Source organism: Coffea eugenioides, chromosome 6 (assembly GCF_003713205.1).
Source record: "Coffea eugenioides isolate CCC68of chromosome 6, Ceug_1.0, whole genome shotgun sequence".
NCBI lineage: Eukaryota > Viridiplantae > Streptophyta > Magnoliopsida > Gentianales > Rubiaceae > Coffea > Coffea eugenioides.
The window spans coordinates 29065091-29078225 of NC_040040.1; the positions used below are offsets into that span (position 1 = coordinate 29065091).

The following is a 13135-nucleotide window of genomic DNA, read 5'->3' on the forward strand; positions in this document are numbered from 1 at the left end:
TTGTTTATTAGTTTATACCCTAAAAACCAACAAAATGAATATAAAAGGACAAGTGCCGCTCTAAAACATGGATAATATGAGTGTGATGCTAATAGGTCTAAGAAAGGACCCAAAACCTTATGAGTGTAATACTATTAAGTGTAATAAAGGATCCAAAACGTTAAACTCCTTTTTTTTTTTTGCAAAGAACCTCACACTTCTGATGTGCATCCTTTTTTACTTTTAGTATTACATTCCGTTAATCATAGTGATACTTTGTTAGGTGCATGAAAACACGTGACTGTATGGCATGGAGTGTCATTTAAAAAAAAAAAAAAAGTGTATCAAAACCAGAGCTCTGTGGTTTTCTCTCTCCATTTTGCAGCCTTGATATGTATAAGAAGCCGTTTTCATCTTTGAAATGAAAATAGGTAAGCAAAGCTTTTCTATCCCACTCGAGTGAGAAGATTTCTAGCATTATGGGGAACCATAATTTTGCTAGATGGTTTGTCCTTCTCCTCCACTTAGGAAGTCTTCTATCTTCTGTAGCATGTCCTTATTGCCCATACCCAACCCCTCCACACAAACCACCACACAAGCCAAAGCCTCCGGCTGTAAAACCACCTTATACACCAAAGCCTCCTGCTGTGAAACCACCACACAAGCCAAAGCCTCCGGCTGTAAAACCACCATATACACCAAAGCCTCCTGCTGTGAAACCACCACATAAACCAAAACCTCCCATTGTAAAACCTCCAATAATAGTGCATCCTCCATATATCCCAAAACCTCCCTTTGTGCACCCACCTTTCAGACCAAAGCCACCAATTATCATACCACCACACCCTCCCATTGTTAAACCACCACCCTTCATTCCTAAGCCACCAGTTGTGCTGCCACCTTATGTACCAAAGCCACCTATTGTTAAACCACCGCCCTATGTGCCAAAGCCACCTGTGGTGTTGCCACCTTATATACCAAAGCCACCTATTGTTAAACCACCACCCTATGTGCCCAAGCCGCCTATTGTTAAACCACCACCTTACGTGCCAAAGCCACCTGTGGTGTTGCCACCCTATGTGCCAAAGCCACCTATTGTTGAACCACCACCCTATGTGCCAAAGCCACCCGTCATTTCCCCACCATTTGTGCCAAAGCCACCTGTGGTGTCGCCACCTTATGTACCAAAGCCGCCAGTTGTTGTAACTCCACCACCATATGTGCCAAAGCCACCTGTGGTTTCACCACCATTTGTGCCAAAGCCACCTGTGGTGTCGCCACCATATGTACCAAAGCCACCTGTTGTTGTTACTCCACCACCATATGTGCCAAAGCCACCACCAACTCCCCAACCAACCCCTTGCCCACCACCCCCACCGACTCCCGTGCCATGTCCACCGCCACCAAAGAAACCGGAGATTTGCCCAATTGATACCCTCAAACTAGGTGCTTGTGTGGACTTGTTGGGCGGCCTTGTGCACATTGGAATTGGAAGCAATGTTAAGAGCACTTGTTGTCCGGTTTTAGAAGGCTTGGTGGACTTAGATGCAGCTGTATGCCTTTGCACTACTATCAAGGCCAAGCTTCTAAACATAAATATCCTTATTCCCATTGCCCTTGAAGTGCTTGTGGATTGTGGAAAAACTGCACCACCAGGATTTCAGTGCTCTGCTGACTAAGTATGAACTCTTCCGCTTGAGAAGTGGAACATTTATCCTCCATTTTATCAACAATGTCACAATTGGCACTTTTGTTGGTTTAAATATTCATTTTTTCAAATCCTCAAAATTTTCACACGTTTTTTTTTAAAAAATTTTGTTGGAAAAGGACCATTGACGACTCAAACGCATAACTTACTAGTTACAGTTTTCAAACCTTTTTATCTTAGAAGTACTCTTAAATTTTTTTACAAATTTCAAGTGTGTTGTGATAAAGTTTTGATCTAATCATACCACTGTTTAAGTTTTTGCTCCGCCATAAATTTTAACAAAATTAGAATGGAAAATCTAAAGTGTGGAAAGAAACAAGGTTTGTTGGACTAATGGAGTATATACTTGTCTATGGATGGTTTTATGTAAACTGTAAAGCAACGTCAACGGGTATTCGATTTTGAATGCAGGAGATTCAAGGACTGAGCTTTTGGTTGAACACGAGCTTGAATAAATGGAAACAGCCGTAAAGTTCTCTTCAATGCGTTATTCATCTGTTTGCGTTGCATGTTATTGTGGTCTGCAGCTGGAAAGTGCATGAGAATCCGGAAGAAAATCAGGTTGCCAACTGCAGGAACAAATTCTCAACCAATAAGAAGCAATTTGTATATTTTTCAGAATTTCGAAATGTGCCTTTTTTGTCTTTTATGTTTGGATGATCTTTTCTGTTTGTCTTGTTTTTGTATGGAGTTAGTAAATGTGCTGACACAGTACTTTTGCTGGGAGTTGTTGCTATTTGCCAAGGTCAGTGATCTTTTGTATGCATCATTGCTGCTTGTCTACCTTTACATGCTACATGTAGAAGTACAAAAAATTACATCCAGTACGATGCTGTATATGATTAAAAGAAGAAATTATTCTCTATCGACAAAGTAATAAGAGATAATATCGGAAACCTCCGTTGAGTTTTCTCCTAATATAACTTAGCACAACTTAAGTTTTGAAAACATCACTTACCTCCTCTCTAATAATTACAAAAAGACTATATTAATCCGTACTTGATACATAATTCCCATATCAAATACATGGACCTTAAAAAATTGAAAAAAAAATAAAAGTGACTTTCTTCTCTTTTCCTTATATCCAATATCATCTCTTACTCATTTTTTGGATGAATATCTGATTTTTTATTTATAAATAATAGTAAATTGAATTTTTTTTTTATATTTTGCCATTTGTGATTTTGATAGAATGGGATATAATTTCTTTGTTTATTTTGAGTTGTTTTGTATAATGATTAGTACAACTTAAGACCTTAGGCCATGAGTTGAGAAGAAGTTTGGAAAAATTATAAGTTTCATAACATATCAGTTTTGAGCATATAGAATTAAATTGGTGCTAATGTATTTCTTTACATATATCTTTTTTATTTTTCAAATTTATATTTTTGGGGACTATATTTTTGTGATGTAGTGGTACTACTAGAGATTGTTTTGTAGGTAGTATTTTTCTTGGAATAAACAAAGCAGCTTATAAGCATTTTTATTTGGCAAAATGAGCAATGGATAGTTTAAGGTTTTTGAAAATTTTGTTACACAAATAACAAAAGTAAGGGAGACGAGTGATATTTTTAAAACCGTAAGGGTACAAAGTGATATTAAAAGAAATTTTATAGCAGGTTTTTGATATTATTCCAAGTAATAACACAAGGAGCCATAAATATCATTCAATGGTTAGTTCAAAGAGAAGAAAAAAACCATAATATTTTTTAGGGAAAAAAAAGGTCAGAAATCAATAAAAAAAAATGGCTTGGACACCATTAAAGTAAAATCTAGGTTTAGGATAAAAAGGTGAATCAAAATGGAAAGGAAACAAGGCACTGGTTAAGTTATTTGATAGATAGGGCCCAATAAGATTTTAAGGCATGTATTTGGTTGGATTGCGCCCCATAAGCTTTTAAGGGAATAATTTTGTCGGACAGGGCCCTTTTGCTTTAGTTGGATTTAACTTTCAAGAACGTCTCTTTCTTGTGACATACAAATGATCTGATCTGAAATGGGCCATATTTATGACCCATCAATTTTAAGGAAAATGTCCCTATGTTTGTTTGTGTTGTGTGACTTGTGTCTAGTGTTTTTTTGTACCTTTCAGAAGCTTACAATTACTTTTGGGAAAATAAAGCTTGGGTCTACTATCGACTCTGTTAGTTATCCATTGGAATTTAAACAAAAACTCTCCTGATAAACTAAATTTAATACTTTAAGAAAAGCTTTCCACTATTCTTTTGCATCAGAACACCTCAATTAAAATGCATAATAAGTTATAAAGGTTTCTTCTAGTTTAACTTTTTAAGTCTGGTTTTTTAAGCGTTTTTTCCCTTTTTATTGGGACGGGGTGGGGATATTAGCCCAAAATCTTTTTCAAAAATGGAGGGGGTGTGTACATTATTTTTCAAAAAAATTATATGAAACTTAATGAGCTCGAAGGTTTAGACATTACTTTTTGAGCTTATTCATAACTGTTGGAGTAGGTGGTACACAAACACAAAAAGTGCAAAATTTTGCATTACACAAATTTCACTAAAAATGTGGATACAAAGACTATGATCTTGAGGGTTGATTGACATTATCCTTAAGATATTAGTTGCCTTCACTAAACAAAGTATTTGCTATAGGGTTGTAATAAATTACCTTTAAAATACAACAAGATTTAGAGAAATTTAATAGCAAATGTCAGGTTTTCTCACAAAGAATGATCAAAGTGATTTCTAGTTAGTTTTATATTAAGAGACTTATTTATTTATAGGAAAATGGTGTTTTTCACTAATTCCTAACATTCAAAAACAATATTGGCTCCGTTTGGATTAACTGTTTTTTAGAGTGTTTTTAAAATATTTTACTATAATAATGTATGTGAAAAACTTTTACTGTACCTATTTTTAATAGTGTTTTTGAGAATATTTTTGAAAATATATTTTGGGTATTTTTAAGATTTAAAATTTTAATGAGATATTTTTAAAATTGCATAAAACCTTACCACCACCCACCACCACCCCTTCCCCCCTCCCTACTCCCCTCCCCTATTTTTGGTGGTGTTTTTGGAGGTATTTTTGGGGATATTTGGGATGTATTTTGGGGGTATTTTTATAATTTAAAATATGTTTAGGTACTTTTTGAAAAATTTACACCACCCATCTCCACCACCTCCTCCCTCCTCTCTCTCCCCCTCCTCCCTTTTCCCTCTCTTTCTCCTTCCTCACTTCCCTCCTCCATTCTCCCCCTCTTCCTCCCTCCTCTCTTTCTCCTTCCTCCCTACCCCTCTTCCCCTACTCCCTAGACCCACCTGAAGATTGCCGGCCTAACCTTCTTGGTCGCAATTAGTGCAACCAAAAGGTCGCAGCTGGAGCTGCTGCTGGTTCTTGGGGGAGGAGAGGAGAGGGAGGAAGAAGGAGAGGAGAGGGAGGAAGAAGGAGAGGAGAAGGAGAAGGAGGAGGAGGGAGGAGGGGAGAAAGAGGCAGGAGGAGGAGCAATGGTGGAGGTAATAGTGATGGTCGAGGAGGGAGTGGTAGATGGTGTTGGTGGGTGGTGGTGATTGGAGGAAGAAGAAAAGGTGATAGGATTTATTTTTATTTATTTATTTTTTAAGTTGTATTTGAAATATAAGGAGAGTTTTTTGATGGTGTTTTTTGAGTGTATTACTGTAGATTTGTAGATGAAAAACAAGTATTTCAAAAACTCTCAAATCCAAACGGAGCTATTATGTCTTCAAACACAATTTTTGGCAAAAAAATAACCAAGTAAAACGATGCCAAAATATTTTAACCGTTGTACAGAATCCGACTTCGGATTCATGCCTGCACAGAACTGGTTTAAGGGCTGGATCTAGTTTATAAAGCTGGCCAATGCAGATCCGGCGCCGGATAGTTCTTGATCCAGGCCGGATCTAAGACCATTCACAAAATGCAAATTGTGGACCTCTGTCCAGAATCTGACTGCTGAATCCGGCTTGATCCAAGTAAGAATCCGCCCCGAATTCCAGTCTCAATTTTGCATCGTTATTCAAAGTCTCACTTTTGTTTCATTTACAAACAACACCTACAATAACAGGAGATGGGTTTGAGTTTACAATATATTAACGCTTCAAACAAGATTATTTGAGTAGGTTTTCCTCAATAATGTCGTCATTTTCATTCTATTTTCAGCAAAAGAAGAAGAAACCAATTATAATAATATCCTATAGTGACTACTTGTTGAATTTATTCCAAATACCTTAACGGAAAAAAAAAATCTAAATATATTAATTCAACGTAAAATGGTCTTTCCTATCTAAATATATTCAACATAAAATGGTCTCTTCATTTGGAATGTGTGGTAATTCAACATCTTTAAACCCTATACAAAATGCAAAGTGTGCAATGCAGGGTATTACATGTTGAAATATCATATATTACATAGAATGCATGGTAAAATGGTGCTTCATGTACAAAGATTGGACTCCAGATTTTTAATTGCACATTGGAAGTTTGAATTTTAGTAGAAAAGGGCCATGCCTTTAAATCCATAATCCAAGATCAAAGATAAGAAAATTAACAGCCAAATTTGGAAAATGTTGCTAATCTGTTGGTCAATTGCGTAACATCAAATTTTCCTTTTAAATGTTTGTGCAAAGTTTGGAAAGATTCCCTACTCTCTCCTTGTCTAACTTACGAAAGAGAAGATTATCTTTGTTCTTTCAGTTACAGTGTTCAAACTTCAATTAAATCATGGAAAAAAAAAGAGAAAACTAAAAAGAAAGCCGCCTTTTACATGCCTCAAGCGGCAGTTCATGCATTTTGCAGAAGCCTAAATCATAAAGAACCTCTTCAATCAAGTCTTTGCAAATATAGTTTTGTAACACCATTCCTATATTTCCCAGCTCTCTCTTTTCTCCCCAACTGATGTGATTGCATACTTCATCTACACTTTGAATCATAGCTTTGCTGCTCCAAAACCTGGGGGTTGTAATTCTATGCTTTTCTTTAACTGTTGCTGTGTTGACTTTGGTAAAGTAGCAGATGTTATCTTCTTCCCTTGGCTTCTTCACTGAAATTCTTTTACTCTGATGTGCTATAATTCCTACATATGTACTTTTGTTAATGAGTGCAATCAAAATCAGTAATCAAATGAAAACATATGTAACTTAATATCTTTTGTTGCTATTTAACCTAGTTACACACAATAAACTAACCATACCGGTGTTAAGGTCTATTTCCTGTTTTTATTGCAACTTGCACATATAATTGCCACAGAATTGATGTTTAACAGACCAAAGAAAAAAATAAAGTGAAATGTGGTATGTATATAAATTCAAGAACAAATGAAACATAGTTCAGAGTTGTACACACTGCATGAAGCAACCTCAAATGGTGAAAGCAAAATTCAGTATCATCCAATTGATTCAACAATTGGGCTAAATAGAGAGGCATGGATTTCTCAAGGGTAATAAGCAACTATTCCTCTGTGTGGCAGTCAATTATGTCTACATATAAGGAAAAAAAGAAACCAAAGCAAAAAAAAAAAAAAACTCCTTAACACTATGTAAACACATCTAGAGAGAAATAGCAAAACAAAAACAAATTTGGTGGCAAATAATTGTTATTATCAAATGTCCAACCAGAGGAATGTGCTTTCCTATTTTTCTTTTTTTTAAATCAACTTTACCAACAGTAATATGCAAATATGCACAAATTTCAAACATGATTGGAAACAACAATCATTGATGACGTTAAATCCCTGAGATTATTATTTTCACAGTGCTCCGTTTGTTTTGAAAATAGAAATTGACTAGATGGCATTATATACGTCACAAAGAAGGAATGGGCTAATCCCATCTTCCTGCGCAAGAAGCACTTGCGTGAAGCTGTTTGGACCTTTGTCCAAGCTCAGTTGAGACTTTGCTTACACAATTGTACAGTTTATACAAATTAATATATCTACTGTTTCAAAAAAAAGCTAGGGCAGGTTTTAGAGGCTGAATTTGGCTAAAAAAAGTTAAAATAAACTACAACAAATACAAATATGCTTTCAAAGCTTGTAGCATATTGAAATTGGAATTTGTTGATGAGAAAAAACAAATTCAACAAATTCTGAGTAATTGTTTGAGAAAAAGACTAATTTCATCCCTCAACTTTTTTTTCTACTGATGTCGATTTAGCTCTTAACTTTTATTTCTGACAAATTTGATACTTGAACTTAATTTGCAGTTTCAATTAAGGACCTCTACGGTTGCACCAATACCTAAAACTGATCTACTTTCTAATTGAATAATTAAACAATGGCATTATGAGAACGTGACTTATGAAATTGTAATAAAACAAGTAAATGCGTGAAATGTGTAAAACATATGAGTGGAGAGAGGAAGAAGCACAACATGCTTGTCAAAGCTTTATTCATATGTTTGTCTTACGGTTTCGAGAAGGCTTTACTCATCTCTATGTTAGAACCGTTCAAAGTAGCACTTTCAAGAAAAGGTCTCCCTATCGTATCTAAACTGGAACTTGTGGATACACGACTTCTGGAGTACCAGCAAGCATGTTTCGGCACTATTTAGACAACTCTAAATGTGGGAACTATTATGGTTACTTTTTGTCCAAATTACAACAGGCCTATCAAAGATAATTGTTTGCTTGAAGCCTTGAAGATTTGTGTTCAAACCCGCAGAGCAAAGCAGGTTGCTACTACAACTAGTGTAAAGCTACACCATCAGATGGTGTATAGGCTACAGGAACATGCATTTGAATATCCAGTGCCATCTTCTTCCAAAATAGAAGATGCTATTCCACTTGATGTTAATACTAATGCTCAGCTTCATTGTACTCACATTCCTAAGCTGCCTTCATGCAATGAGCCCTTAAAGTTACTCAGAATCTTGAGTGAGAGCTTATGAGCAACAATTGTCTGCAGCACAGGATTTACAGAGTAGCATTTCTTCCTTCATTCTCAAGGACGATGGTACTGTCCAAATAAAGTTCAAAATTGATAATGATTCTTTCTAGCCTTCTGGATCGAAGCCCTTCCAAACAGAATTGAACTCCATCAAATCTGTGGTCTTTACCTTCGAACACTTAGTCATGACAAGGTTCATGCACCAATACTAAGTTCATACCGGATTTCTTATTTAGCATATTGTGTTTTATTAGGTAGTTACCTGTGTTATAGTTTCTTACTTACTAGGATGTTATTGTAAGACAATCAAGAGTTTGGAGAGAAGTTATCCATATGTCTATATGTATGAAAGTAATAAAGTAATAATTTTTTTCTCTTTTCCTATGTGGCATGCCTAATTAAAGAAAATTAATGGATCATTTGAATATTTTGATTTTATCCATTTTTGCATCTAGGTATTCTCTAATCAATTTTTCTAATAGTTTCTCTCTCTCTCTCTCTCTCTCTCTCTCTCTCCTAAGAACTTTTATCTTTCTCAATAGATTTAAATTATTCCTTTTTGTCCATATGGATTAATCTTATGGTAATTTTAACTAAATTTATTAATGTTGTTTGAAACTCAATATTTGTTTATCAGAAAATGGATTCTTGCACCTCTTGTATTTAATTAGATACTAATATATAGTTCTAGATGTATAGTCATTGTAAACATTTAATAGTCATCTCAAAGAATATCAATCAATTACCTCAATATGCTTTGTAGTATTTGATTAATATTATTACATTATAATAAACATATATATAAAAAAATTTTAAAATTGATATAGTAGTTGAATAATGAGTATACATTAATTTTATAATTTTTTGACATTTTATTTTGAATTCTTCAAGCTTTTACAAATTCACTACTAATAAAAAAAAATCATACTAATGCACGAGATATAATAATAGTTAAGTTGTTATTGTGGTATGATTTTTTTCATTACTTTGAGATATTAACTTGTTAGTTTGAGTTGAGTTATTCTTATCTCCCAAATATACATATATTTCGTGTGATTTTCTAAAATTTTCATTTATATAATCATGCTCGTTAACCTTCATTAGAAATCATAAAATTGAACTTCTACATTACCCAAGTGCTTGCATCTTCAAAACCAATCTCTACATGCATCACCAAATTTGAGCACCTTACATTGCAAAATTACTTCCACAAAAGATGAACTATGTTGATAAAATTGATTTATTTGGCTTCTAAATTACATACAATGAGAGTTTGTATTTGAAAGTTTTATATCTTATTAATGAATTATTCTGGTCACCAATGTATATGTCTTTCTTTATGTTTCTTACATTCTTATGTTCGGATTACACGATATAGAACTGCTATTTAGATCAGATTTTCTTTTTATGCATGCGACAGTTACTCATGATTTTCTCAAAAAAGTCCAAAACAAAGATAAAAGGATATATTCCATGTTTGGAGTTTGGACATGAGATCAAGCAAAGGATACTGTTCAACTGCTAATAAAGAATATTAAGTACAGAAGAATGGGAAACCAAGGGGGTTTGGAACGAACATGGGAGTGGGTGGTGGACCAAAGACAACCTGAAAAAGTGAGAAAAACAAAAGCAGCAGTATGTTATCATGATACATCATTTCTTTTTGGTTCTTACAGGGCCATTTCTTTATGCTTTAACACTTTTCAACCTTATTTGACTGCATCATGAAAGTTACTAAAGAGACAATCAGCAAATGAGCACTTGAGTTACCACATGCTCCACCTACTGGAATTTAAAAGAAAGCCTTGTGATTGGTAAAGAAAATTTTATGTTTTGTTATTATGCTGGTGCGAAAAAAGGACGATGTAAAAGTAAAAGGACAAGCATTATTTTGGTTTGTGTAATCTTCTAATTAAGGACTGAAGAAAATAGAGAACATATAAAATTCTATGTTCTTTTTCTTTTACGAGTCATTTTCTTATTTGTCTGAAACTTGTTAATTTATAACATCTTATAACTTGAAAAACTCTATTCACAATAAAAAAAAAAGTAATGAAAGATAAAAAGCAAAGAAGAGAAAGAAGAAAGAAAGAAAATAAGGAGGAGAAAATCCAAAAGCACAAGATGCCTTGTTTGGAGGGGATTTTTTTTCTTTTGTTTGGTCTCAGAAGGAATAAAGAGGCAAAATGATGACAGGGACTATTCAAAGAGGCATGCTATTACTTTTCGAATCCGAGAAGGGCATATAAGTATGTAAGTATATACATATATTTGTATATACTGTATATGTATATATGGTGGACAAAGTCAAGATATTGTAGTTGACACCTTAAGAAATTTATTATAGTTTATTGCTTTATTATATCTCAAAATTCTTGTAAGTTTGATTTTTTTGTTCATATAGCTGTAAAATTACCTTTTGCAATATTAAAGGGTAACCTTATAGATAATGATTGTTGTGGAGAGAATAAAAAAAGAAGAGGCCATTTCGGCAGGCTTCCATTATCTGTTCTACAATTAGCACAATGGAGAGTAATTAAAGAATTTTGAAGTAGTTAGTTGAGACTGTGATAATATTTATCTACGGTAATATAACCATGCTGGCTAAAGATGCTTAAGAAACACATTCACTAGGAAGCCAAAGCAAAGCTGTCTACTTAATTATCTATTTAAATGGCACTAGACCACATAAACAATTGCTATCTCAGCATGAAAATTTTACAAAATTGATAATTTCTTGCGGAAGATGCAGATTTTTTACTTTTAAATTAGTTATAAGGCACATTTCATTTTAAGTGCCCTCTTTGGTCCTAATCAACAAGCAAAGAAACTTCAAATATTCTATCCGACTTTTGTGATTCAATCTCAAAAGCTCTATAATTTTGCCTAATTTTAGCCTTATCATGATTTTTAAAAAAAATTGGGATTCTGTTAAATGCATTTGCGATGGCATCAGCTTATGTTCTATAACAACCAATCGGGAAGATTTTCTATAGAGCCAAAAAAATTAAATAAATTATTGATTGTGTTATTATTTGACTGGGATGTAATTAAAAACCCTTTAAATTAATAATTCCCTTCCTATATAGAATGAAGTACTTTATCAAGTAGCCAAAAAGCAAAAGCAGAAAAAGTGCACCGGATTATACACACATTTTCATATTATCATTCATAGGCAATTTATACTTGTATAATTGGTAATAAAGTGGATGATATGAATTAACTAACCATTAGAGTTTGCTTTGGTGGTGTGGTAATAACGGCTCATTTCCTCCAGCGCAGCCACAGGCCTCATCATCAGCTGTTCAGCATTTCTTTTCAAGCATGTTTTAGCCAGATTATGATCCTCCTTCATTACTGGTGGTGGTGGTTTGAGACGTTTCTTCTGATCTGATTGTACAGCTACGATAATCTTCTTAAGACTCTCCAAATCTTCATTGCATTTCTCCAGCGCCCGCAAAAGCTTTCTTCTCTTTTCTTCAGTAGTGCTACTGGATGACTTTTCCTGTTCCACTTTAACGTTCCTGTTGACCTCAGATGGCTCCTCCAACCCCATCAGTCGAGCCACCAATAGGGATTTTGCAGTGGTGCTTTTCTCTGATGTGGTTAAGGCATTTGATTGTCGAATCTCCGGTGGAAGCATAGGACTTCTTGGTGTAATATCGCATGATGATGATAATCTCTTGTTTTCCAAATTTTGGCCATTTGTGTTTGAAATATTCTTGTTATCTTCTTTGAGTGCAGATGAAGAATCTTGCTGCTGCTGTTTCATCTCCTGTTCTACCATGGCTTTAGCTTCCTTTGAAGTCGATTTTACATGCTTTCTACCTGAATAGAAAAAAACAAAATGGAAAACAGAAAAAGAAAATGCTTATAAGAAATTATGCTGTTGAATGCAGAAGAGAATAAAATGAATATTAACGTTCTAACCAGAAGTAAGGCGTTTGTTTCTATTTTGATATCTGGATAAGAGCTTGAAGAAGCCGGCCATGCAACCAATTTGTTTTGCATGGCGATTTTCTGGTGGTGGGGTTTGGCGGTGAGAAGATGAAAGCAGACTGTCTTGTCTCTGCAGCATTGTTCATTAACTGTGTCGGTACAATAAGTTTGGAAGAATTTTCTGGGAAGGGCCAAAGGTAAAGAGAGAGAAGAAAGAAATAAACTTGGGCTTGTAGCTAGAAACTAGAAACTCTGACAAATGATTAAAGGACTCATAGGTCGTTTGTTATGATTTTTCCTTTCTTCGGACTGGTCCTACTTTGCACCCTAAATTTCTATTCTTAACACATTACACCCTAAACTTTCAAATCCGGTCTCATGTTAATCTAATTCTTAATCAAGAAAATTAATAGGTTCAAAAACGATTAGTCAACAAGTCAAATTAACATTGCATCTGAAATAATTAACCAGTCTAAACCCGTTCCTTGAATGGGACTGCACATAATTTGTTTAAAAGTTTTTGTAAATTTGAAAATCATTTTGTGCAATATAAAAATTGGAGTAAACATTTTGTTTTTGAGGAGGCAAAAGAATTTGGTTTGAAGATGTCAAAAAAAAAAAAAAAATTGGAGCGAACATCTTGTG

At 34.4% G+C, this 13135-nt stretch overlaps 2 protein-coding genes across 3 annotated transcripts; one reads left to right on the forward strand and one right to left on the reverse strand.

The window, feature by feature from the left end:
• Nucleotides 1–399: 399 nt before the first annotated feature.
• On the forward strand, nt 400–2456 carry LOC113776066 (36.4 kDa proline-rich protein-like). The gene is made up of 2 exons (XM_027321135.1): nt 400–1658; nt 2099–2456. The coding sequence occupies exon 1, from the start codon at nt 459–461 to the stop codon at nt 1656–1658; it is 1200 nt and encodes a 399-aa protein (XP_027176936.1). The 5' UTR covers nt 400–458; the 3' UTR covers nt 2099–2456.
• Nucleotides 2457–6260: 3804 nt separating this feature from the next.
• LOC113775745 lies at nt 6261–12708 on the reverse strand. Of its 2 annotated transcripts, none has more exons than XM_027320738.1 (3): nt 12482–12708; nt 11780–12379; nt 6261–6742 (listed from the first exon to the last, which is right to left on the reverse strand). In XM_027320738.1, the coding sequence occupies exons 1-3, from the start codon at nt 12627–12629 to the stop codon at nt 6411–6413; spliced, it is 1080 nt and encodes a 359-aa protein (XP_027176539.1). In that variant the 5' UTR covers nt 12630–12708; the 3' UTR covers nt 6261–6410. The 2 variants fall into 2 exon arrangements, with proteins under 2 accessions (XP_027176539.1, XP_027176540.1); XM_027320739.1 differs by lacking the exon at nt 6261–6742 and adding an exon at nt 8121–8620.
• Nucleotides 12709–13135: the final 427 nt, after the last annotated feature.

Coding starts and splice junctions, on each gene's coding strand:
- LOC113776066 (XM_027321135.1), top strand. CDS start 459: ATGGGGAACCATAATTTTGCTAGATGGTTTGTCCTTCTCCTCCACTTA.
- LOC113775745 (XM_027320738.1), bottom strand. CDS start 12,629: ATGCTGCAGAGACAAGACAGTCTGCTTTCATCTTCTCACCGCCAAACC. Junction 12,380..12,481: donor AAACAAACGCCTTACTTCTG/GTTAGAACGTTA, acceptor TTTTCTATTCAG/GTAGAAAGCATGTAAAATCG. Junction 6,743..11,779: donor CACCAAAGCAAACTCTAATG/GTTAGTTAATTC, acceptor GTACATATGTAG/GAATTATAGCACATCAGAGT.